General features: G+C 46.7%; 7 protein-coding genes across 7 annotated transcripts; 4 read left to right on the forward strand and 3 right to left on the reverse strand.

Annotated features, from left to right (window-relative positions):
* Positions 1–113: 113 nt before the first annotated feature.
* Positions 114–587, reverse strand: K441DRAFT_430250 (Molybdopterin biosynthesis MoaE; the record flags this gene model as incomplete). The annotated part of the gene is made up of 1 exon (XM_067641632.1): positions 114–587. A coding segment is annotated over one exon (474 nt), but the record flags the coding sequence as incomplete, so codon positions are not given.
* Positions 588–1944: 1357 nt separating this feature from the next.
* On the forward strand, positions 1945–4905 carry K441DRAFT_619752 (uncharacterized protein; the record flags this gene model as incomplete). Its single annotated transcript, XM_067645888.1, has 7 exons — positions 1945–2223; positions 2353–2428; positions 2497–2699; positions 2748–2808; positions 2863–3218; positions 3274–3606; positions 3738–4905. 7 exons carry the CDS (start codon positions 1945–1947, stop codon positions 4494–4496), a joined length of 2067 nt encoding a protein of 688 aa, XP_067498868.1. The 3' UTR covers positions 4497–4905.
* A 34-nt stretch (positions 4906–4939) lies between these two features.
* K441DRAFT_681191 (uncharacterized protein) lies at positions 4940–6247 on the reverse strand (the record flags this gene model as incomplete). Its single annotated transcript, XM_067651446.1, has 3 exons — positions 4940–5216; positions 5323–5548; positions 5620–6247. The coding sequence occupies 3 exons, from the start codon at positions 6245–6247 to the stop codon at positions 4940–4942; spliced, it is 1131 nt and encodes a 376-aa protein (XP_067498869.1).
* A 242-nt stretch (positions 6248–6489) lies between these two features.
* On the forward strand, positions 6490–8229 carry K441DRAFT_619757 (uncharacterized protein; the record flags this gene model as incomplete). The annotated part of the gene is made up of 1 exon (XM_067645889.1): positions 6490–8229. Exon 1 carries the CDS (start codon positions 6502–6504, stop codon positions 8227–8229), a length of 1728 nt encoding a protein of 575 aa, XP_067498870.1. The 5' UTR covers positions 6490–6501.
* A 2308-nt stretch (positions 8230–10537) lies between these two features.
* K441DRAFT_645148 (putative caffeine resistance protein 5) lies at positions 10538–13104 on the reverse strand (the record flags this gene model as incomplete). The annotated part of the gene is made up of 11 exons (XM_067646785.1): positions 10538–10754; positions 10830–10999; positions 11059–11154; positions 11250–11478; positions 11527–11572; positions 11621–11634; positions 11693–11936; positions 11987–12099; positions 12152–12557; positions 12610–12818; positions 12856–13104. The coding sequence occupies 11 exons, from the start codon at positions 13102–13104 to the stop codon at positions 10689–10691; spliced, it is 1842 nt and encodes a 613-aa protein (XP_067498871.1). The 3' UTR covers positions 10538–10688.
* Positions 13105–15186: 2082 nt separating this feature from the next.
* Positions 15187–16945, forward strand: K441DRAFT_584506 (MFS general substrate transporter; the record flags this gene model as incomplete). Its single annotated transcript, XM_067644551.1, has 2 exons — positions 15187–15492; positions 15554–16945. The coding sequence occupies 2 exons, from the start codon at positions 15187–15189 to the stop codon at positions 16943–16945; spliced, it is 1698 nt and encodes a 565-aa protein (XP_067498872.1).
* A 617-nt stretch (positions 16946–17562) lies between these two features.
* Positions 17563–18602, forward strand: K441DRAFT_584322 (SCO1 protein; the record flags this gene model as incomplete). The annotated part of the gene is made up of 4 exons (XM_067644543.1): positions 17563–17691; positions 17792–18001; positions 18113–18431; positions 18490–18602. 4 exons carry the CDS (start codon positions 17563–17565, stop codon positions 18600–18602), a joined length of 771 nt encoding a protein of 256 aa, XP_067498873.1.
* Positions 18603–22239: the final 3637 nt, after the last annotated feature.

Genomic DNA, 22239 nt, shown 5'->3' on the forward strand with positions numbered 1-22239 from the left:
ACTTCTGAGGCATGGCCTCCTCACCTCCTGATGCACACTGAGGTCTTTTTCCAAGTTTCTTCTTCGTCGTTGTTACAGTCAGATGTCTCTGCTCACCGCCCGCCCAAGCTCGTGTCTTCCACTTTCTCGCCCATACAGCCATCCCTATTCGCCCTCCACACCCCCTCTGCGCCCACAAACTCTTCCAGCTTCCAAATCTCAGCCCGCTTCTTCGTTTCCTCCAGTGCCTCTTCTCCGGCTCGCCACGCTGCCTGTCGGTGCGGCGCCGCTACCGCGATTAGAATACTTTCTTCGCCAATAGGAACTGTGCCAAGTCGATGAATAATTGCAATACCGGTAAGGGCATGTGTAGTTTTGATGGAGCGGGCAATGCTTAGAAGGGTATTGAGTGCGAGGGGTGCATAGGATTCGTAAGCGAGGTGTTTGACTTCTAGGTCTTGGAAGGAATCGCGGGTCGTCCCAACGAAGAGGACGATAGCGCCTGCTTTCGGGCTTTTTACTCTAGCCATGGTGGCCAGGACATCAAGGTGAGAGTGAGTTAGTTCAACGTGGATCGAGGGTTCTGTGCGGAACATAGGCTGGGAGGACGGTGTGGTATCCTTGGAAGCTGTTGCCTCTAAGTCTGGGTCTGCCATGAGGATATCGACCCTTTTGTATACAGTACTAGGGAAGTGTCTTGCGAACGGGGTTCTTGGTCCTTCGAGGCCCGTTCGATGTCTTGACAAGAGTTAGCGATCCTTCGAGTGATAAACTGCGAAGTCTGTCGATGCTGCGTAATAGAAACGTACAGTCACTCCCAGAGCTTTCAACAATCTTTTGTTTCAAATCGAAGGGAGATCTTCTGTTAGAACTATTCAACAGTTCTCAAGATGCACAGCTTTGCACGGAGCTCGGCGATGAGCGGCTTCTCTGAAATATTCAAATGAGCGTGTAACTCTACCCAGAATAGGTACGGAGAGACGCAGACACATCATTTTGAGGAGCCTCACATTAAGATCTCTATAATTTCTGCAGATGCAAAATGTTTAGTTAAAAGTAATGCCTAACCTTGAGTTTGGGCCCTCTTTGATTGCATCAGCGCCGAGCGCGCCTGGCCCGCCGTCTGCCCTCCTGTCCGCTCGACCCCGAAAGTTTATTCAACCCGCCACACTGCCCCTCTAATCTGTGCTTGGAGAAGCGCTTGTAATGGTATACCACCCTTCTAAAAGGGAATCATGCTCCAGCGACAAACGGCTGTGAAATCTCTTACCTAGAGGTTCAACTAGAAGCTCGCACAACATTGACTAGGGGTTAACAGGAGTTCAAACGACTTTGTAGTCTTCCGTGGCTTGATTTTCAATTGCTTGTGGCCACCTTTAATGCAGTAGAGCAGCGGGGCTTCGATCACCAGCTGATGCCAAGTAGGTTGCTACCCCGGGACAATACCCCCCTTAATTACTGTTAGGGGTGGAAATTTTCAAAGCAACATATGGGATTCATTTCAAGACAAGCATAGCAATAGTCCTCACGTAGATAGAACTTGCTTTTACGGAACGCTTATGCATCCGGGAGGCAGTTTTAAGAGCCGCCTCTCGGCTGGTCTTGCACTCCCACCAACCATCACCTCTCCACTCCCACCCATCAACTACCCCACTGCTTTCTTCTCTATTATATAACCCTTTATTACTTGCTCTCATCAAAGCAGCCAAAGATTAGCTATTATGTCTTCCTACAGAGACAAATCCAGCCCCGATAACTTTCGATCAGGATCAGACAACCATGAAGTCAACGGAGCGCAATACAACAGCCATGATCAACAATCACACGGCCACTATCGTCTCCCTCCGCATCAACAACATACTCAGGGTATCTAGTTGCTCGATGGAAAGAGAAGTGACTTGATTATTGACTAGAAGCTAATGTTCCTCTCTGCAAGTGAACTTAAGCGTACCTCCCCGAGGACCTATGAACCACCACAACGATAGACGGGGATGGAATAATCAGCTTGACTACGATCACTGCAACCGTGGCCGCAACCTAGCAAGCAACGGGCGAGGCAGATATCGTGACAGGGATCAGGAGGGCTATAGATCACCGCCGCGGTACAACAGACGCAGTCGATCACGGAGCCGAAGCCCGCCTAGGCGGCACGCCAATACGAGAAGTCGCTCACCATACTACGGTGGAGCGCCCAGTAGGGAGATACATATGGAAGGGCTTCCATACGATATGAGCGAAAACGACGTTGGCATCACCCTCTCCCCTCCCGATCACTAGCATCTCATCCCTCCCAAGTCGACCTGCGTAACTTTCAGAAAACCCTTTTTTGTGGGAATTGTAGCTAAGGCTTAGCGATGTCGCATGGGAATACAGGTCAAATACGAACTCGATAGGTACTACAACGTCGGGCCCCTCGAAGATGTTCGTGTGATTCGCGATAAGAACAATGGTAAGACTAGTCCCCAAACACTATAGTAGACGTGGCCAGAAAAGCTTCCTAACTACCGCTCTTAATAGGCCGATCCAAAGGCTTCGGTTTTCTTCGATTTTATGATACCCAGTCTGCGACTACTTTCCTCGAACAGAATTACCCCAGCATTTCCCTCCATGGGAACTCGTCAACCCAACACACTCAGGGTACCAAAGTCGGCATATCCTTCAGCCGCGAGAGAGAAGATAGGGATAGGCGCGGTAATGAATCTGGATGGACTTGTTCCATTGTAGGTCAATTCAAGTCGATACGCAAGAATACTGTACTAACATAGCAGTGCTCGGCCCCCAACTACCCCCGAAGAATAGAGTGCTACAAGTGTAACACCCGTCGATCAGGTTAGTAAATTGTCTTCTCGAAGCTTCAACGGATCCTGACAAGAGATTGGAAAGATAACACGGAGAATGATACTCTTTCACACAACAAGCCTCGTTGTCCTATCAATACAGGCGACAGTGACGCTTCGCCTGAATCGATCCCCTCGCAATATCTTCTTGTCCGCGGGTTAGAAGCAAGTGTCACCGAAGAAATACTCGCCAAAGGCATAGCAAAGCTTTACAAACAGAATGATGCTACACAAGCTGCTACTAACATGGCATCGAGTAACTTGGGAGCAAAGGTTGCATCTACCACAGCAACAACGAATCTCGGAGCACAAGATGGCAGCATTTATCGTGTACATGTGGCTAAAGATAAAAAGACCGGTGAAAGCCTTCGCTATGGATTCGTTGAATTCTTTACAGTGGAGGTGCGTGTCTTGAATCCGACGAATGTTGTTACAGTGTTCACTAACAATACCACAGGATGCTACTTCCGCACACAACAAGTTTAGCTCATTGGAGCGGTTCACAATCGCATCAAAACCGGTCGTTCTTAGTTTCATACACGCCGGCGTGTTTGTGCCAGTCCTTACCCACACAGAGCAGTACACCTTTGCAGCAAGACTCAACCCCTCACTTCGGCTTCAGTACTGGGACGAGAATTCGTTTGTTACCGAGTTGATTGTCTCTGAAAATCCTCCAAGCGCCCAAGAGGGCACACTGGGAGCAAGTCCCCCTAGCAAAAAGTCCGGCAAGGAGAGCGATCGAGGGTTGAAAAAGCGGAAAGCTATGAATGACCAATCCTCTAACAAGAAGGTGCGAAACAGATAAACTATGCGCTGTTGATAGAGCAATTAGTTCAGTTCTCATCACCCTATGTAGAATTTTTATAAGCATCTGAATTACTTCGGAACCCCCGTTTTAGCCGCTTTACTGACAACCTCTAGATAATACCCGGGCACCTGCAACACTGGCAGAACCAGCATAAAGAGATTCATGGCATTGAAGTGCCTTCTGAAACTTGCGAAGCAACTGAGACAGAGGCCACCAATCGGCCTCGTTCAGAATCCCCAGAAAAGCCAGTAGAAGAAGCATCGCAATTCACTGATCGTCAGAAGCTATGTTGCTATCTTTGTCGTACAACGTTTCCCACAGTCGAAGTAGTCATTAAACATGAGGCCGACAGCAAGTTGCACCAAGATAACCTAAAAACCCCTCAGAAGGTCACGGCAGCATTCGAGTGGATGGCAAAACAAGGTATTATGCCGCCTTCTATGACTGAGGCTAGTGGATCGTACCGTGATCGTGCCAAAGAACGGCGTGAGCTACACGGGCAATCCATAAACCAATCGAAGAAGGCCGGCAAGAAGCAGAAAATCTCGGGCCCAGGAGCTAGACATTCGTCTTCGCCGAAGCCCCATTCAGATCTAGAAGATAACGCCCCTGCCCCGTCCAAAGGCGCTGCTTTGCTTAGTAAGATGGGTTATTCCCCAGGCACAGGTTTGGGTGCACAAGGAACCGGGTTGCTTGCACCAATTGCGACCAATGTGTATGCTCAGGGTGTCGGGCTTGGTGCGGAAGGCGGAAACGTGGGCGATGCTATCGAGGAAGCAGGTCGCAAGACGAGATCTAATCCTCTCGAGTTTTCTCGAAAGACAAGAGATTTAGCTCGCGAGAGGTACAAAAAGATGGATACATTGGGATAGGGAGATGACTTGGGAAGTTTGGTATTGCGATTCGTGGAGGAGATTCAACTCAGTAGGGTATGTGGGAGGTTTTGGGATTCGGTTTGATACCCATTGGATGCGATGCTCCGGCAGACAATTTGGGAGTTGTTTTGATAATACTCGGGATGAATATTGACGCTTTCGACGAATCTGGGGGTAGAGGTCTGGCGATCTTCCCTTTGGGATTTACTGCCCGGTATAGGGTATTACTGCTGGATCTCACGAATTGTATATTACAATGGAACGGCGGAAATGAGACTAAGTTCACTTTGAGAAATTTCCATTTCGCGTGCGCCTGATCCAATGGTTGGAAACAGCAGGTCTAGAAATATACATCCTAAGAAACACAGCACCTATAATCGTATAACCCTAACAAACATGCACGTTTGCCTATGGCTAAGTTCCAAACCCTTCCCAACTTCTCAGAACTGCAACCTCGCCAGCCTGCTAGGATGGATACCCGTGTGCGTGTCTCTCTCAGCCGCCGATGCTTCCGTAGGCATGTTGGTGGTGCCGTCAAGGCCTAGTGGCTTCCCTTTACCTTTACCTTTGGCCTGTCGCTTCTTTTGCTCCTTGGCCTCATGCCGATTCTTCTTTTTCTCCTCCTCCATTATGCGCCTTTTGCGTTGCCCGTTCAGTTTCGTGTTTTTAGCTGCGAGCTTCGATTTGCGAACTTCGTTGTTGCCGCCACCACCGGCACTATAGAGGGGAGGATATTAGTAGTTGAGGTTAGATCGGAGTGAGTGTATGAATTTTATAAGGGGTGAAGGGGTTTAGGTGGGGTTGGACATGAGATGAAACGTACGTTAGCTCAACGTTTATCTTCCGCACCGATGACACGCCATCGTCGAAGTTAGAGTGGTGGTACAGCTTCAAGCACGTCTTCATGCGGTCGTAGTGGTCGAAGTCCATGAACGCATAACCTTTTGATTTCCCAGAGTCTTTGTGTGTCATGAGGCGGATGGAGGTCGGGGAGACTTTGGAAAAGTGTTTGGCGATCGAATCTTTGGTTGCTGAGAAGGGCAGGTTACCTAAGGAGAAAGTTACGTTAGCAATGTGATTAGCTAGAGGAGGATCGAGGTGGGCTATTGAGGGGAACTACCTATGAAGACGATGAACCGCTGGTGCTTGCTCGCTGGAGCGTTCGGGTCGACCTCTGCTTCTTCTGCGGCATCCCCGTTTGGAGCTCCGTCGGCAGGTACTGAGGGAGCTTCGGCATCTCGCCTTGCTTTTCGTTTCAGCTCCTTTAACTCTTTCTTGGTAGGTTCTTTTGGGAGTGAGACATCGTCTTCTGCGAGTGGTGCGCCATTGGAGGTTGAACTTTCGACGGGTTCCTTTCCTGACAGCTCTCCATTTACCTGGGACTCGTCCTTCTTGTCCTTATTTCCCTTCTTCGACTTCTTCGCTTTGTGCGCCTCCCCGACATTATCTTCCTTCACTTCTTCCACCACGTCCTCATCGCACTTTCTCTTTTTTGATTTTTTGGACTTCTTGGACTCCCCGTTCGGCTCATCTTCGAGTTTCCTCTTCTTAGACTTCTTAGACTTCTTTGATTCCTCTGTTAGAGCATCAGTTTGCGCCTCTGATGCCTCTACAGGCTCTGTGGACCCGTTAACCTCCCCTTCTGCGCTTCTCTTTTTCTCTCTTTTTGCTTCTTTCCTTGCTCGTTTCTCCTCCTTTGCTCTCTCTTTAAACGCACGCTGCGCCTCGGATTTAGGTTCTTTAGACATAATTATTGGTATCCAATTGTAAGAATTTGCTAAAATCAAGTAGCAATTTTTGGCAGTAACGACGGGTAGTCCTGCTTGTGCGAAATTCAGTGAAGGTGAATATCCGACTTTTTCTGTCGGCAGTTCCTCACCGCCCGCTTCGAATTCCTCCGCTTCGACTTTCCAGTGCTGAAACCTGCGCAGACGTGCTGGAAATCCCCAAAAATAATTACCTCCGCATATTCTTCTCTCACAGCTGACATTGTCAATTGAATATGCCTTCTTCACGCTTACCCACCTGTTGCATACAGTCCCTCCGTCGGTCACTAAGGCCCCCGAGCCCCTCTACCAACCCTCCTTCCCCGCGCCAGTTCTCTCAGAACTCACAGCTCCTTCTCGTCGTCTCTTCTGGCAGCCCACGACCTCAGCTGCCCTTCCTCTATCCATCTTCGCATCGGCTCCCTACACCGGTCCATAATGGTCAATGGCAACTGGCGCGTCTCCTCACTACAGAGCGGAAAAAATACATTAAAACCACAGCTAAACTTACTGTAAAATACACCATTGGCATCTACCTCATTCTGTCACTCGGCAGCATTGTCAGCTTAGCCATCTTATCCGAAAGACAAGAGCGCGCTTTTCCATCACCACCCGAATGGAGTCTAATAACGCGCTTCCACTTCCGCAACGGACGGTGGTGGGAGATACCCGAGAACAATGATGAAGGTGTGTCGGACTGGTCGAAGCTACACAAGGCATACCAGCTGGCTCTAGCAAGGTTAGAGGACCCGAATAAAGATGGAGCTGGACTAATAGAGCAAGAGGAGGGAAGCATACTTGTTCCAGGGCTGGGCAAGGCCGGTTTCGACCTCTCGCATAAAAGCGAAGAATGGCGGCGAGGCTACTACGATATTCTGATGGGTATGGCGCGCGCTGCAGAGCATTTGGATGGCTGGGTGTGGGATAAGACGAGCAAAGATAAGAAGAAGGCGGCATGGCCACCCGAGATGATTATTGGGCCGTCGAACCCAAATCCGCATCCACCTCCACCAGGCGCCCCTCCTCCACCACTGGAGGAGAATTGCGTAAAAGTCTCCGATCCGCCGGAAATGTATTACCTTAAAATTCTTACGTCAAAGGGCTTCATAACCCACCAAAAGCTTACAGCCGCTCTAGGATATGCGGACTGGCTCTCCTTCAAAGGCCTGAAAGAATCCGCAGAGGAGATGTACAAATGGGGCCTGGATATCGCGTGCTCTGGCCTCGCAGATCCCCTATCTACTATAGATTCTACAACCGGCGTCATTTCCGCATCTGCGCCCTCCGTGACGCCGAACGTTGTCCTCGCAGCTACAACTCTAGCAGTCCATCACGCCGTAACCGGCAACGTCTCCAGCGCTCTCCCAATCTTCCTCTCAGTCCTCCGCGCAAGACGTGCTGCGCCGCCTGCGCCAGCTGCTTCTCGAACCCCTCAGAAACAGTCTACTCTACTTTCCATAGTTGTTGACTTGATTCAAACACCGCCGTATCCACCACCGCCACCAACAGGAGATGAGTCACTTCTACGATCACCTTCTGATATCTGCGAGGAGGCGGCGCTGATGGACTATATCGGCGAGATTCTCTTCGCGACTTCTACGTCCGCGTCTCAGCGTGCGACAGGGCTGAGCTGGGCGCGGGAGGCAGTGCAGGTTGCTGTGGAGGGTGAGAGAAATGAGAGCTTTTCAAAAGATGTAAAAAAAAATTGTCTGGAATGCGAGGAAGTCGGACTCGAAAATTGGGCCAAGATGGTTAAACGCTTAGTTAAGGAAGCAGAGGAGAGGAAAACGGTGAGCACCGGATGGAAAGGTTGGATAGGACTGGGCCCTAAGGAAGAAGAAACGAAGAGTTTGGAAGAGGAAGAGAGGGATGTGACGAGTAGGTTGGAGAAGTTAAGAGACAGTATATTAAGGGAGAGGTTTGAAGAGGCTGATAGGCTTACGGGGAGGGTGTTTGTGGTGTAAAAAAGATGCTCTAGAGGATTTGAAGTAAAATTCCGGCCTCTTTGTATTATCACGTCTGCCTGCGGGACTTGGAGATCGCCTGTGCCTTCATCAACTCGGAATGATAACCTTCTGGCAAGGAAAATTCTTATGTACAAATTCAAGATATGCCTTCGCTTATCTCTATCTCAAGTATCCCATGCACCGCTACGAAACATGCTGCTTTTACCGAGCCAACTGGAGGCTCTAGATTCAATTAAGTCTTAGCAAATAAAGCCGTAGATTTAATCAATTAACTATAGCCCAATATTACTCTATTAATAATATTAGTAGGAGACTAGTTGAATTTTAAAGCTCTATATTATTATTCATTCATTCTTAACGTCTGATTCGGATCCCTAGCGCGGGCCTACGCAGACTACTCCGTACATGCAGGAGAAGAGTAATATTAACAGGAAAAAACCCCTGGTATATTGGGGGAAGAAAAGCCCTATGAGCTACCTTAGTAGGGTAAAACCCCGTTTGCCATCTCCGCACGTAGCTGGCGGCCCCCTGCGGCTGCTCGACAGCTACGTCCTCTTGACCTCCGTTGGATGTTCGATCTCCTTGGTAACTATTGCATCCTTACAGCTTATAGCTTAAACTAGGGTTTACTACGTCCTAGCCTAGCTAGGCCTCGCTGCTTATTGATTGATTGCCATATACTATAGTTTCCTGTATCCCGTATCTTAACCGTCCCCTATTTGCTATCTCTTGTAGACCGTTGCTATATACACCCTATCTCCCCTAAAGCCTATTGAAGGCGTAAGGGGGATTTATCCGTTCTAACTACTATTTTAATACCGAAAGGCGAGCGGGATATGTATGTGCTCTGGGCATCTTTTGTGCCTAGGCCCCAGTTACTAGGCCCTCCCTAGGGTAACTAGTCGTAGGGAGGAGACAAGGTAAACCGTGGGATTGTTATCCAGGCTGCTAGGCGGTATTGTACGATAATTAACGGCGAGTGACCGCATGCTCCGCGGGCGATTGCCCTAAGGGTAGGAAGGGGGATATATTTGTTCATTCGTTCGTTCGCTCGTTCGTCGATTATGAGAGGTCATCGATGCTTTTAATTTAAGGGTCGGGGGATGTTGGAATCCGTCTCGTATCCTTGAGGATTACACAGGTGGGCTCGGAATAGTAGTATAGTAGCTGTCTACTGTGAAGGAGTACCAACAGCAACGGTTTTCGAGATCTCACCATCCCGTGTGAAAACTTTTCACTACCGCCCCAACGTCTCGACGACCGCCATCTCCTACCCGCATGCTGCGCGACATCTCTGCGTTGGCTCTGCTGAAGACCAGCAGGTTCGTAGGCCAAGTCACCGCGTACAGGTGCAGAGTCCGATTTCGACGGCCCCTATAGCTCTATATTTTAATTTTAACGATTAATAATTAATATAAGTTAGCGATTTAATATCAATGTTAATACGGCCTTGTATTGATATTAAATATTAATAAAAATACTAAAGTGAGCAAAGAACGTGTAACTCATACTTCTTGCCGTGAGACTCCAGATGTGAGCCTTCTAAAAGCTTTAATTTTATCCGCTATGATGCTGTTTTTCGATGCCATAAAGCAGCGATATTCATAACATTCTAACCTAACGAAAGCTAGGAAGAAATTAACGCTATATCGGAAGCGTAGGCTAAGTGCTAATATAAAAGCATTCTTGAGACAGCAAGTGCCCCCGAATGTAGATAAAGAATGTGCCGAGCGGATGTCAGCTGGTGAAAGGAAAGGAAAGGTGGGGTGAGAGCGAAGTGAAGATCGTTGATTAAGTCATGTGGTAGTTGCTCGCGCAAAGAAGACACAGACTGTCAATCACTGTGGTGGTCATTAAGTTAAGATTATCAAATATAATCTATCGGAGATGATATCCTAGACGAATAGATGACTAATGTTGGTTTGCCTTTTGAGGTTTGTGGAATCGGATATTAAGAGCCTAGACCTTATGTCCCAGTCCGATATTTGGAACCAGGCTGGGATCGTTGAATTAGTGCTAGTCACCCTAGCAATTCTTCCTGTCATTTATAAATATGTCCTTGTGGAAGACTTCAGGCCTTTTAAAAATAGCGTGGAAAGTATTGCGGTAAAACTTTGAGAAAACTTAAACTCACTTAAAAGCTGTAAAAGCTCCTCTATATATTGAAACCTGTTGTCATTTAGCAGATTATCCAAAATGTATATAACGTAGGCCTAGATAAACAAATTAGGCCTTAGAAGGTTGAGAGGACCGTAATTCCATAGTGAGTTGAAGAAAACACCTCAATGTATTACGATATCCTATTAAAACAGATGAGAAATCGACCATATCATCACATAGTTTGTCGGTCCACCAAGCTAGATCATCCCAATCTGAAACCGCCATCTGGGTATTATATCATATTCCTCATCATAAATTCCAAGTAGCGTACTTGCATTACATACTTTTGGCCACACTCATATGGCGAACTTGGATCTCGCGCGCAGTTTGGCTCCATAGAAGTAGAGTAGCCACATCCCAATCTGCCACTGATTAGCCTTGACAATGCTCTCGGCCAAGTGAAAACAATTTAGGATGATGAGGTCTGCAAAACTTACAATCCCCATAACACTCAAACCACCAAGTAGGCTGATGCCTTCCCCAATTCCCAGATTAAGATACATTGGCCTCGAAAACAGCACGGCTCCGAATGCGAACAATGAACGGCAGAAGTCGTTTCCGGCAAACAAGCTTGCAGCGTATTGAGGGTAGGACATAGGAACGTAGACTGGGCGGTAGTGTTAGCTGAATCTATGTGTAGATTTTCAGGCGAGGGTTATAGCTCACCAAAGATACACTGCAGCAGGATGAAGACCGAAATGGCGTAGATGGTGATGCCGATCACACCTGCTATCCAATGGATTGAGGTTCTCGCAGTCCAGCCTGCAAGTTTCATGATATTAGCTGCTGTTATTTGCTGTAAATAATGTAGGCATAGAAATGCGCAGTGCTCTCCTGTTCCTATGCTAGGAGCTTACCGAAGAGGAAGAGCCCAATAGGTGGCCCGAAGCATGCAATTAGGCCGGGTCGCAAGCGCCATTCCTGGGCTCGGAGTCCGTTTTTCAGGATGTCCGGGATGAGAAGCCAGTTCAGGTATGCGAAGTACATTGATATGGAGATGATACACCCCACAACAATGCACAGGAAGACAATTTCAGTCTGACCAATATTGAATCCGTAGGTAGGTCCATAGACAAGAGGGAAGACCTTTAAGTGATCAGTGAGGGAGACGGAGCTGGGGGTGAATCTTCATACCTCGAAGAAGGAGTAATAGATACCATACGTTAAGGCTGTGTAAACACTTTATGGACGTAAGTTTAAAGTTCGGGAAGATAGATAAGATACATACTTGACAAATAATACCTAAACGATAAATTAGTATTCTCCCAGTGTATTCCAATTGCACAGAATGAAGACATACTGCGGGGTCTTTAATGCATATCTCTATTGGCTTGATCACAGCCTCGAATGCCACGGTCCGAAAATTTATGCCTGCGCGATCAATTTCGGTTTGCGATCGAATTTTTGGATTTCCAGATATCTTTCGCAGGCGCGCGGCGCGGCGAAGGAGGATGTTGGAAGCCAATGTTTCGGGAAGAAAGAAAAAGAAGAGGAGAAATATGGGACCTGCCATCCAGAGAATTTCCCAGAGCGCCCATCGCCAACTGCGTAAGTGTTAGGAACCAACAATAACTGGCGGAGGGGAAAGCTCTACTTCTCTGCAACAACGGAAAACCCGGATAACAGAGGACCAAGCGCCGGTGCGGCAAATGCAGCAGACACCCACATCGCAACCGGGTATGGCAAGTAGAGCAAAGAATACATATCCTACAAAGGTCAGTTTCGCTCGAAATATATGCCCTAAAACAAGTGATCTTACCCCCATACTGGCACCGCCATTAGCTAGGCAGGGACTTCCAAAAAAGCCCTGGAGGAATCGCAAAAATAGAAGGCCTCCAAGGTTATCGGCAAGTGCTGTAGGTACACAGAGAATCACATAGAGCGCGAAAGTCACTACGTAGGGAACGTTTCTTCCGAAGGTTGGAATCTCAGACATAGGAGCCCAGATCAATGGGCCGATACCGTAGCCAAGCACGTATAGAGCAAGACCCAATGCTGCCTTAGTATCTCCTACTCCAAATCGTATCATTACTAGTACTTCGCTGGAAACGTATATTGATGAGCCGCAGTAAATGACAAATGTGTAGAGGTCTATCAGGAATGCTACGAAGAATTTCTTCTTTGGCGACCAATTTTGAGGATTTGCAGGATCGTCAGTGGTGTACCTGCAAGTTATTAACATGTTAAATCTACTGTAATCGTAGAGAAATAAATTACCAGTCAACTAATGTTACCCCATCTGCTGTCGTGGTGGGCACAATCGGCCTTGACTTGGTTTTCTCAATTGCCAAAGCCTGCTCGACAGCAAATCTTTCGGGTGTATAGGGAACAGTTTGTGTCCGTTGCAGACCTAAAGTAGCCGTTCGTTCAATATCGGAAGCTGAAGAATTGTCCGAAGTATTCGAGTTGAGTTTTTCAATATTAGACTGTTTTTTCGATAGCCGGTTCCACCGGTGCTTCTACGGAAGGCTCTTGGGGAGTCTCGTCAATACCGCTAGCGCCAGATTCGTTCGTTTCTTTGATTTCAGCAAGGCCATTGGTTCCAGCCGTCATTTCACCAAGATGGTGAGTGTGGTGGTGTTTCTCGTCTCCGCCTTTGTAGCTCGAAGGGCATTGGAAGTCAGGCTTCTCTTCTGGATATTGGAAAACTCTATTGCCGGCGATTAGACGCACAAGTTGTCCAAACGGAGCTTCACGTATGAGGTCAGCCATCACGAATGGAATGTTCTGAAAGCGGAAGACGTGCGGAAGGTATTGCGTCGGAGGGTAGTGAATGGGAGGCTTGTTGAGGGTTGACACTTTTAGAGGGGCATTCGGGTAGTCAAGTAGTGTTCTGGTTGCCTGCCTAAAACCTTGATTGCCTGGGCTATGATAGGGCTTTGCCGATTTGCATATGAAAACAGCTCAATGAAAGCCAAGCTGAAGGTTTCTGAGCAGGTGCTCCCGGTGAAAGTTGAAGACTAATCGATTTCATCATAAATCGTTCAAATATTGGACGCCATCTGCAAGCATTGAAACAAAGTGGAGATGACGAAGCGAAAATGTGAGGCTAAGATGATTTGATAATCAACGGATAGAGAGTATCTGTGAGTTTGTGCACCCGGACAAAGTAAGGACCCCCTATTAGCAGGCTAAAATCATGCTAGACCATAGGCAGTGTGAGGTAGTGCACGATAGTGGTGCCAACTAAAAACCTGGCTTGATTACTTATATGCTGGTCGAATTACTGTTTTCGGATAGTGGGGCATCTATGCATCTTGCTGAAGTAAGCAGTCAAACAACTGCCCATTAGCTGTCTGCAAATCACATTGTGATTCTGTGGCCTAGGGCCGAACGTAAGGGGACAAATCTAATCCGATCTATGTGTTGAAGTTGAGATAGAGACTCAGCCCCTGGCCTACGTCTTGTTAGCTCAGGATTTTCCTTGCATGAGGGCTCATCACCCACCACCGGTGATGCCCATACTTCGAAGTTTAACTTTTGGGCTCTCTGTAAACTTTTGCATCTTCTGTGCGTCAAAGCCTTCCCAACAACCAGAAGTTTTTATCTTGATCCCAATTCAAGCTTTCCTTCAAAAACTGTTCTCTTTCGTAATCTGGAGTCTTTCGAGTATCTGCCGCACTGTAGAGCGATTCCTCCGTTAGACATTCTCCATGCCTGAGTACCGCTGCCTAACAGATCTGGGTGTCCCTCGGATACAGAGGCGATACCATATTTCAAACCCCCAATCTCATCAACCTGAATCTCTCCACCTTGCCCTTAAGGATGCCAGACCTCGGATGATGAGCTGGTAGCATATCTCGTCGTAGCTACCCATCAGGGATTATCAGGAACATCTTACTCTGTTCGAGAAAGAGTGAGATGCATTTGCTATGTTGCGAAAAAGCGGTGTACTGCGAGTATGCCTGCATGCAGTGAAGGAAAAATAATGCGATGGGGTTCCGCACACGCACGAGATCTTCTGACAATGGCGTGCCCCGCGGCGTCTAGTGGGGTCCCTTGGCGGTGAGTTAGCGGTTTCGCTGGATTTTCAGAAAATGTTCAGTTGCTAATGAGTGCTAGGTAGCTAGCTGTGTATTTAAGAGCAGGATGCGAAATTGTTTCTCCAATTCTTTTGAAATACAGCACTGATAGCATTTGCACGTGGGCCAAGCTTTTTAATTGCGCTCGGACTCCCCCTCCGGCTTACGGTCTCCGTTCACCGAATTATTATCTCCTTTATGAGACCGAGTTGTGAAACGCAGTTTCGGGAGAAATTATGGTCCTAAGAGACAAGCTAGACTTCATAACATTTCGGATCCGAAAAGTTGTGAGCAGGACTTGAGATTCTCAAGCTCTCCCATTGGCTGTTTTCTCTGAATGTGCCGACTACCCGACCGAAAGACCTGTCAACGAGCGAACGACCTCGTAAAAGCGGACTTTTCGTCACAGCTTTCTTGTTAACCCCGTTCAAAATATGGTCGACTCCATAAAAGCCACACGGCGTTCTAGTGCCGATATGTGCATTTTGACTGGTAGAAGATCGTGTGCCCTTGGGAGTCCCTGTACCGCTTCCCCCTCTTTTGTTTCCTTTATCTTTAAAAAGTCCCAGAGTTCTCCTACGTTGAGGTTCCTTTTTCATCATTAAATAAGAAAGATTATCATAATTGAGAATAATTTAATTCTATTGCTGCATTTTAGATTGATCCGTCTGTGACCATGGCCGACTTCGGACAGTCAATCACCGGTACCTCCACTGGAACCAGGTCGAGATCGAGGCCAAGTCGCCCAAGTAGCCCAGACATGCACCGAAGAATGTCAACACATTACCTTGATGACCAATCCGTCTATGACCAAGAGAATGGAGAGGGCATAATACTGAAAGATGCTGAAAGTTCTCTACGGAAGACAGAGACGCAGAAACCAGAAGAGGATGCTGAGAGCCTATCTGACCCCGAAAATATATCTGAGAAGGATATTGAAAAGGAGGAGGAGGTGGAAGAGGTAGAAACGCCTATTCAAGAAGTAAGAGCTGGGATTCGAGACGAGAGAGATGTTGAGCTAGGATCAGCGCAGCTGGAAAAGAAACAGTCGACAAAGTCAGCCAGGGATCCAAACTTGGTACGTTGATTGTGAAAGACTCTTTTGTGCTGTAACATGTCTCTAACAGAGTATATCTCAGGTAACGTGGGACTCCCCAGACGATTCAGCGAACCCAAAAAACTGGTCTATGAAACGGAAATGGGCAGCAACGTTAATCGTTTCGTGTTTTACACTCGTCTCTCCTATGGCTTCTTCCATGGTGGCACCCGCACTAGGTACAATGTCCCGTGAATTTCATATCACAAACTCCGTCGAATCACAACTTATGCTTTCGATTTTCATCCTGGCTTATTCAGTTGGGCCGCTGTTCCTGGGGCCGCTCTCGGAGATATACGGCCGTGTACTCGTACTACAACTGTCAAATTTATTCTTTCTCGCCTGGAATATTGGATGTGGTTTCGCTCGAAGTAGTGGGCAAATGCTGGCATTTCGGTTCTTGAGTGGGCTTGGGGGAAGTGCTCCGCTAGCCATCGGTGGCGGACTCCTTAGTGATTGCTTCGACGCAGAGCAAAGAGGCAGGGCTATCAGTATCTACAGTCTTGCCCCCCTCTTTGGGCCAGCCATTGGACCAATAGCTGGAGGTTTTGTCACGCAAAACACAACTTGGAGATGGACTTTCCATGCAACATCGATATTTACAGCCGTTGTTCAATGTTTTGGCATTTTCTTTCTCCAGGAAACGTATGCCCCAAAGCTTCTTAAACGAAAAGCGGATAGGTTGCGAAAAGAAACCGGCAATAATGCCCTTCATACTGAATATGAGACTCCGGACAAAACACTTTTCAACATCCTGAAGACCGCACTTACTAGACCATTTCGACTCCTTGGAACCCAACCGATTATTCAAGTCCTTGCAATTTATATGGCATATCTTTACGGAATGATGTACTTGGTACTTTCTACCTTCCCTGGCCTCTGGAATGATCGATATCATGAGTCTATCGGAATTGGTGGTCTCAACTACATTTCACTGGCACTGGGTTTCTTTCTGGGCACTCAGATCTGTGCGCCAATCAACGATAGAATCTATAGGAAGCTAAGAAAACGGAACAACAACGTTGGGAAACCGGAATTCCGCGCTCCTCTAATGATTCCTGGGTCTATATTGGTTCCAGTTGGTCTTTTCTGGTATGGCTGGACAGCACAGGCACACACGCACTGGATCCTGCCTAACATCGGTGCCGTGATGTTTTCCGCTGGTATGATCATCGAGTTTCAATGTATCCAGACGTACATTGTTGATGCATACACTCGCTATGCAGCCTCGGCAATTGGAGCTGCCACAGTGCTGAGGTCTCTAGCGGGATTCGGTTTCCCGCTCTTCGCACCGGCTATGTATGATAAACTCGACTATGGCTGGGGCAATAGCGTTCTAGGATTTATCGGTGTTGCGTTGGGTATACCTGCACCCTTCTTGTTATGGAAGTATGGTGCACTCTTGAGAGCCAAGAGTAGATTTGCTGCTGGCTAAGATTTCTGAAGATTAAGGGTTCATGTCGCATTATTTTTTGGTCTTTCTTATAGCTCTGCATCATTGTGTTATACCGCATTGTACTGGGCGTTTAAAAGATGGGGTTTATAGTTGGTATTTTGCATAGTGTTGCATACCATGGATTTACTATCGACCCTGTGGTCTTTTCTTATTTTTAGACGAGACTTAGATGCTATATATCTTTAGAGCATTAGATGCTTAGAATTTTCTGCATTGCATATTACTATAGTAGTCTTGAATATTAGGTCGTTGTGCTATGAAGCTCGCGAAGAATGACTGGCGTGATGCGCGCGATGTCCGTGCGCTCGACTTTTTGGGGAGTCTCATCGGTCTTGAATACCGCCGACATCTATCACTTCTCGCCCTACAGGCTCAGAGGCCCATTGATTGACATGTTACAGCCATGTTCTGCTATCCCTGGTGCTTTGAAAGCATTTAAGCCCACGTATACGCTACCCAGCGAGCTCCCGGTAGCCCGATTCCTTTCGCGATCCTCCACCAGAGCCTATACCTCCTCGCGCTGCTCCAATGCTGCGCTCCGGCTGCCAGACCTGGGGCAATGTACATCCTGGAGGACGACATCACAGAGTTCGGCCATGCAAGGCCGTTACTCCTGGCAGAGCTCTCGGAGGATTTCAGGGCACACAGCACGACCTTTCTCTACAACGCCAATACCAAATAAATACAAGACGGTCGAGGAAGCAAGGTCAAGATATAAATCCGGTGTATGTGTTTATTTGAATATCTCAAATTGACTACCTCCACATTTCTGTACAATCGCGCATCTGCATTAATGCAATCTGCTGACTATTTTGTTTGTACTAGCCATTCTCATGGCCAGCTGGACTTCTCTTCCTGATCTCTGGTGTTGGCCTCACAATATATTTCCGATACGAGAAAGATCGATTGGCACGGAAGAGAATTGCAGAGTCGACAAAGGGTGTTGGAAAACCGAAAGTTGGAGGACCCTTTGATCTGGTAGAACAAAATGGGAACACATTTACTCACGAAAACTTGCGTGGCAAATATGCTCTGGTACGTAGAATGTAATATCTGGCTACATGGTTTTTATGGGGGTATAGGTTTTGGACCGTTGAACCCCTCGTTTCGGAGATTCATCACTGACAAGGACTTGCTCGATCATAGGTGTATTTCGGCTTTACGCACTGCCCTGACATATGTCCTGAAGAATTGGACAAAATGGCCGTCATGATCGACCTTGTCAAGCAACGTTGCGGAAACGTTTTGCGCCCGGTGTTTATCACTTGCGACCCGGCCCGGGACACACCAGCGGTAGTCAGGGAGTACCTCAAAGAGTTCCATCCAGACATAATAGGCCTGTGTGGAACGTACGAAAATACCAAATCAGTATGTAAGGAATATAGGGTATATTTCTCTACGCCACCAAATGTGCAACCAGGTCAAGATTATTTGGTGGATCATAGCATATATTTCTATCTCATGGGTAAGTTCTGCGATTTCGTCAGTGGAGAATTTGCTGACGCCATTGCCCCTTGGCGCAGATCCGGAAGGAGATTTTGTCGAGGCCATCGGGCGGAACTTTACCCCCGAGCAAGCAGCGAAGGTTATATCTGATCATATCAAAGATTGGAGAGGGTCGCTGGATAAGGATTAGTAGACTAGAAGGGCATGAATACGAGCCCCCCCACATACTCCTCTCTATTCTACGTGTATTGGAAGAATCTCGATGCTGCTGATGTGTTGCAGTACTCGTATCAATATGTACGATCGCATTGTAACGATATTTGTGTACAATACAGAACTATGGAAGCTTTATCGGTTTCTCCTTTGAGCGCAAAACTCCGTAGTCTACCAGTTCCTTCCCCCAGGTTTTTGTTCCCAAAGATTCGGGATTAGATGGGAATGGACCCTGACCTGACGAAGTAACCGTGGAGCATTGGGTGCAGAGAAGGCAAGAACTCACATGGGTTTAATTCCAGATCCCTTCTGGAATGACAACTGGTAAGATTAGAGAGGGGCCGAGCGCTGACAATTTGGCCCAAGCCCGGGATACTTTTGCTTCGCGGCTCACAGGCTGGAAGAGGCGTGTGAGATTCTGATGTTGGAGTTGATGACCTGCCTGTTTGGATAGAGCTTCAATAATGCTAAGTGAAGGTCATGGGGACAGGGCGATAGGACGTCGGATCTAACAGGCTCGCGAAGTTTAATTTGGCAAAAAGGGACTTGGCACGTTCTTCCGACCAGCCAAGCTGGGGATCGTCGAGAGGGATGGCTGCTGGACAGGCCCTATCCCATCGTGCGGCAGAAGTCACTGTTCGTATTGGGCGCTTTTGGCGCTTTTGCTCGGGTTAGCATGCTGCAGGCACCCTAGCTAGCGCGATTTAACTAGCAAGCCCCACCAAACACGTCGATATTGCGATGCCGACAAAATGCTGCAGAAGGCCACCACTAAAAACACCAATAAAAATTTTTTTTGAGGAAGTTGAGCAAAAAGTCGTGATATATGACGTCATGTCTGTAGGTTTCTACCCTCCCTCCGTCGACCAGCTGCTAATTATATAGGAAAATCCTCTATTAAAGTCCACCGAATTACTGCCACCTGTACGCTTTATACACGTTCTTAACGTCGATGAGGATAAGCCGGTAAAGGACCAGCTTAAGGTTATAAGGGAGGACGTGTAGTATACGTTAAATGAGATGTATTAAGTGCTACAGGTCATTAAACGGTTTAGTTAGCGGTTATTTGGCATAGAGGATCGATTGAAGGCGGTAGAGAAGGACTTAAAGGAGGCTAAGCAGGACGCTGCACTGAAAGCTTAATTAGCTTTAGAGTCTTAATATTGGGGGCGTAAGGAAGTGGAGAGCTTAAAATAGTTACCTAGTTGTCGCCTACTGAATGGAAGTTGTTAAAGCACCAAAGGTATAGAGGAAGCCTACAAACCTTACATTTATATACTATTCGCCTTGTCTTTATTATGAGCTTCTTTGCCTCCTTTTATCTATATATCTAGCACCTTGGTAGGCCCTTGTAACCTTGCTTCTTTATGAATCTTTTAATAGAATAGTGAGTCCGCGTCCTGCACCGTTAAATTGCAGGTAGTGGGGTTTTAGCAGTAACGTAGGTGGTTTTTTAATTTGTTCTAATATTTCTATAGCCAGGCCCAATACCAGGTTGATATTGCCCGTGTTTTAGTGAGCCCTAACAAAGAAGACGCTCAGTATCTTGCTTATTTAGGCCTATCTACCAACTACTTATAATAACGAGATTCCATGCCAATCGTATGCGGAAACGGCGGTGGTTTTGAAGGAAGGGCCTGCTTGACGTTTAGAAGATCTTCTTACTAATAATATAGGCGTTGATTATAGCCGTATTAAGCGCCTAGAAGAATAAGGGTAGCTAGGTGCGTATAGTGGTGATCTGGGTGGTATAGTAGCTTTAAAGCTAATTATAAATATTAACGCCGCCTATTTAGTTATTGTAGTTAATAGAGACCCTAGGAAGCGTTAACTTCTTAACTGGATTATTACCCCAAACGTCAGCTACCAGCTTCTTAAGGAAGGAATTGTATGCCCGTGGTTGACGCCAATTAACTTTATTAACGTCTTTATTACTGTATAAGTGAGCTGTCGTTAAAAACCGTACTAAATTCTTATCCTACTATATAATTAAAAGCACTAAATTAATTACGCCGACAACTGTTCCCGTAATAAAATTAAACGGTAGCCTTTCCTTTATTTTATTAACCCTTTTATACACCTCTGGATAGTCCTTTAAGTTTAATCAAACCGTCCCAGCTGTAGTAATTCTAAGTTGTTAAAGCACCTGGAATAACGGAATATTCGTAAAGTAGTTATCTAAAAATAGGCAAAATCGACAAGCCTAAAGAGGAAGTTATTGGGTAAGGTAGAGGACGCACTTAGAGGTATTTAAGAGAACGATATCTTAATAATCTATTTGAGAAGGAAGCCCAAAAAAGCAGCCAGGTGAGGTAAATATAAAGCTATAGCAATATCCATATTGATAAAGGCTTATTATCTTAAAGCCCTTAGGTATTGGCTTGCTAGGTAATTTAACCATAGCCGTAGATCGTCTAGTAAACCTCACCATTATCTCATTAAAGCTAACCATAGATCTAGGTATAACGTACTTTCTAAACGCCTCGCCCAAAGGAGTCGTCAACGGCTCGATTTTCTTAAAGATATGACGTTTGACGCCCTTTGGTAAAGGTGGTAAGACATAGAAGAAGCGCTTAAGTTGCTCCTATCTTTTCTGACCCATAAATAAGCTGATTGAGTGTCTAGGATATTTAGGATCTACAGCCCAAAGATCTTGCACCTAAGTACCTTTGAAGACGCCCATATAGATAATAAGCCCTACCCAAATCATTAATTTGCCAGCAGAGGTCTCCTTCCACGCCCGTGATCGTTTACCCGTATGTCGTCCTGATTGGTGATATCCGCTAGCATTTCGAGATACTGTATATAGGTTTGTGTTAACAGCAAGCCTCTTAAATATACTGATACTAAAGAATAGTAGAAATACTCAAATCGGCAGGTCCTATCCAGATCTACATCTACCAGACGTTATACTAATCTAATCTGCTAGTGTACAGTAAGCAGAGCGCTTATCCTCAACTTGGTTAGGAAGATTATTGGATTTATTGCCCGCGTTAAAGCCACCAATAGGCTTACTAGCACGCTGAGCGGCGAATATTAACTTATCTGGAAGGTTAACAACTTTAAGATCTAGCTTAGGAACAGCGGCTAAAGGCTCCCATGAAGTAGGAACGGTAGGAAGGCCTATTCTTGTAACTTCTTTAGCTGATAGCTCTGGTAGTTTAGTCTCATCTACCTTATCTGCCTTATCCTTAGCAGTTTTACCGCGGGCCTCAAAAACGGCTCCTAATTCGTCCTTAATATCCTCAATCTGGCTGCTTGGCCAAGTGTCCTTAATATCCTTAATCAGCACCGCTACCTGCTGTGTAGCTATTGAAGCTACTAAAGCCTCTAGAGGCTGCGCAACTACTGCTGATAAGCTATTGTGTGTATACTGCGTCGCTTGAAAGGATTGTGAATAGGACTCCTAGGCTGGAGGTGCTTTTGGAGGCTTTGGAGGCCTTGGAGGCTTCGGAGCCGAAGACGCACGACGTTTTTTAGGTGGCATAAGGACAATATTTTGCTGGCAATTTAAGGATTAAATAGGCGGCGACGATATTAAAGCTTTTTGATTAACTACACTAAATATTATACAGGCTTCCTAGCCACGTCGCTGCTGTTTACCGCAATATTTA

This window comes from Cenococcum geophilum, assembly GCF_001692895.1.
Source record: "Cenococcum geophilum 1.58 unplaced genomic scaffold K441scaffold_57, whole genome shotgun sequence".
NCBI classification, from domain to species: Eukaryota; Fungi; Ascomycota; class Dothideomycetes; order Gloniales; family Gloniaceae; genus Cenococcum; species Cenococcum geophilum.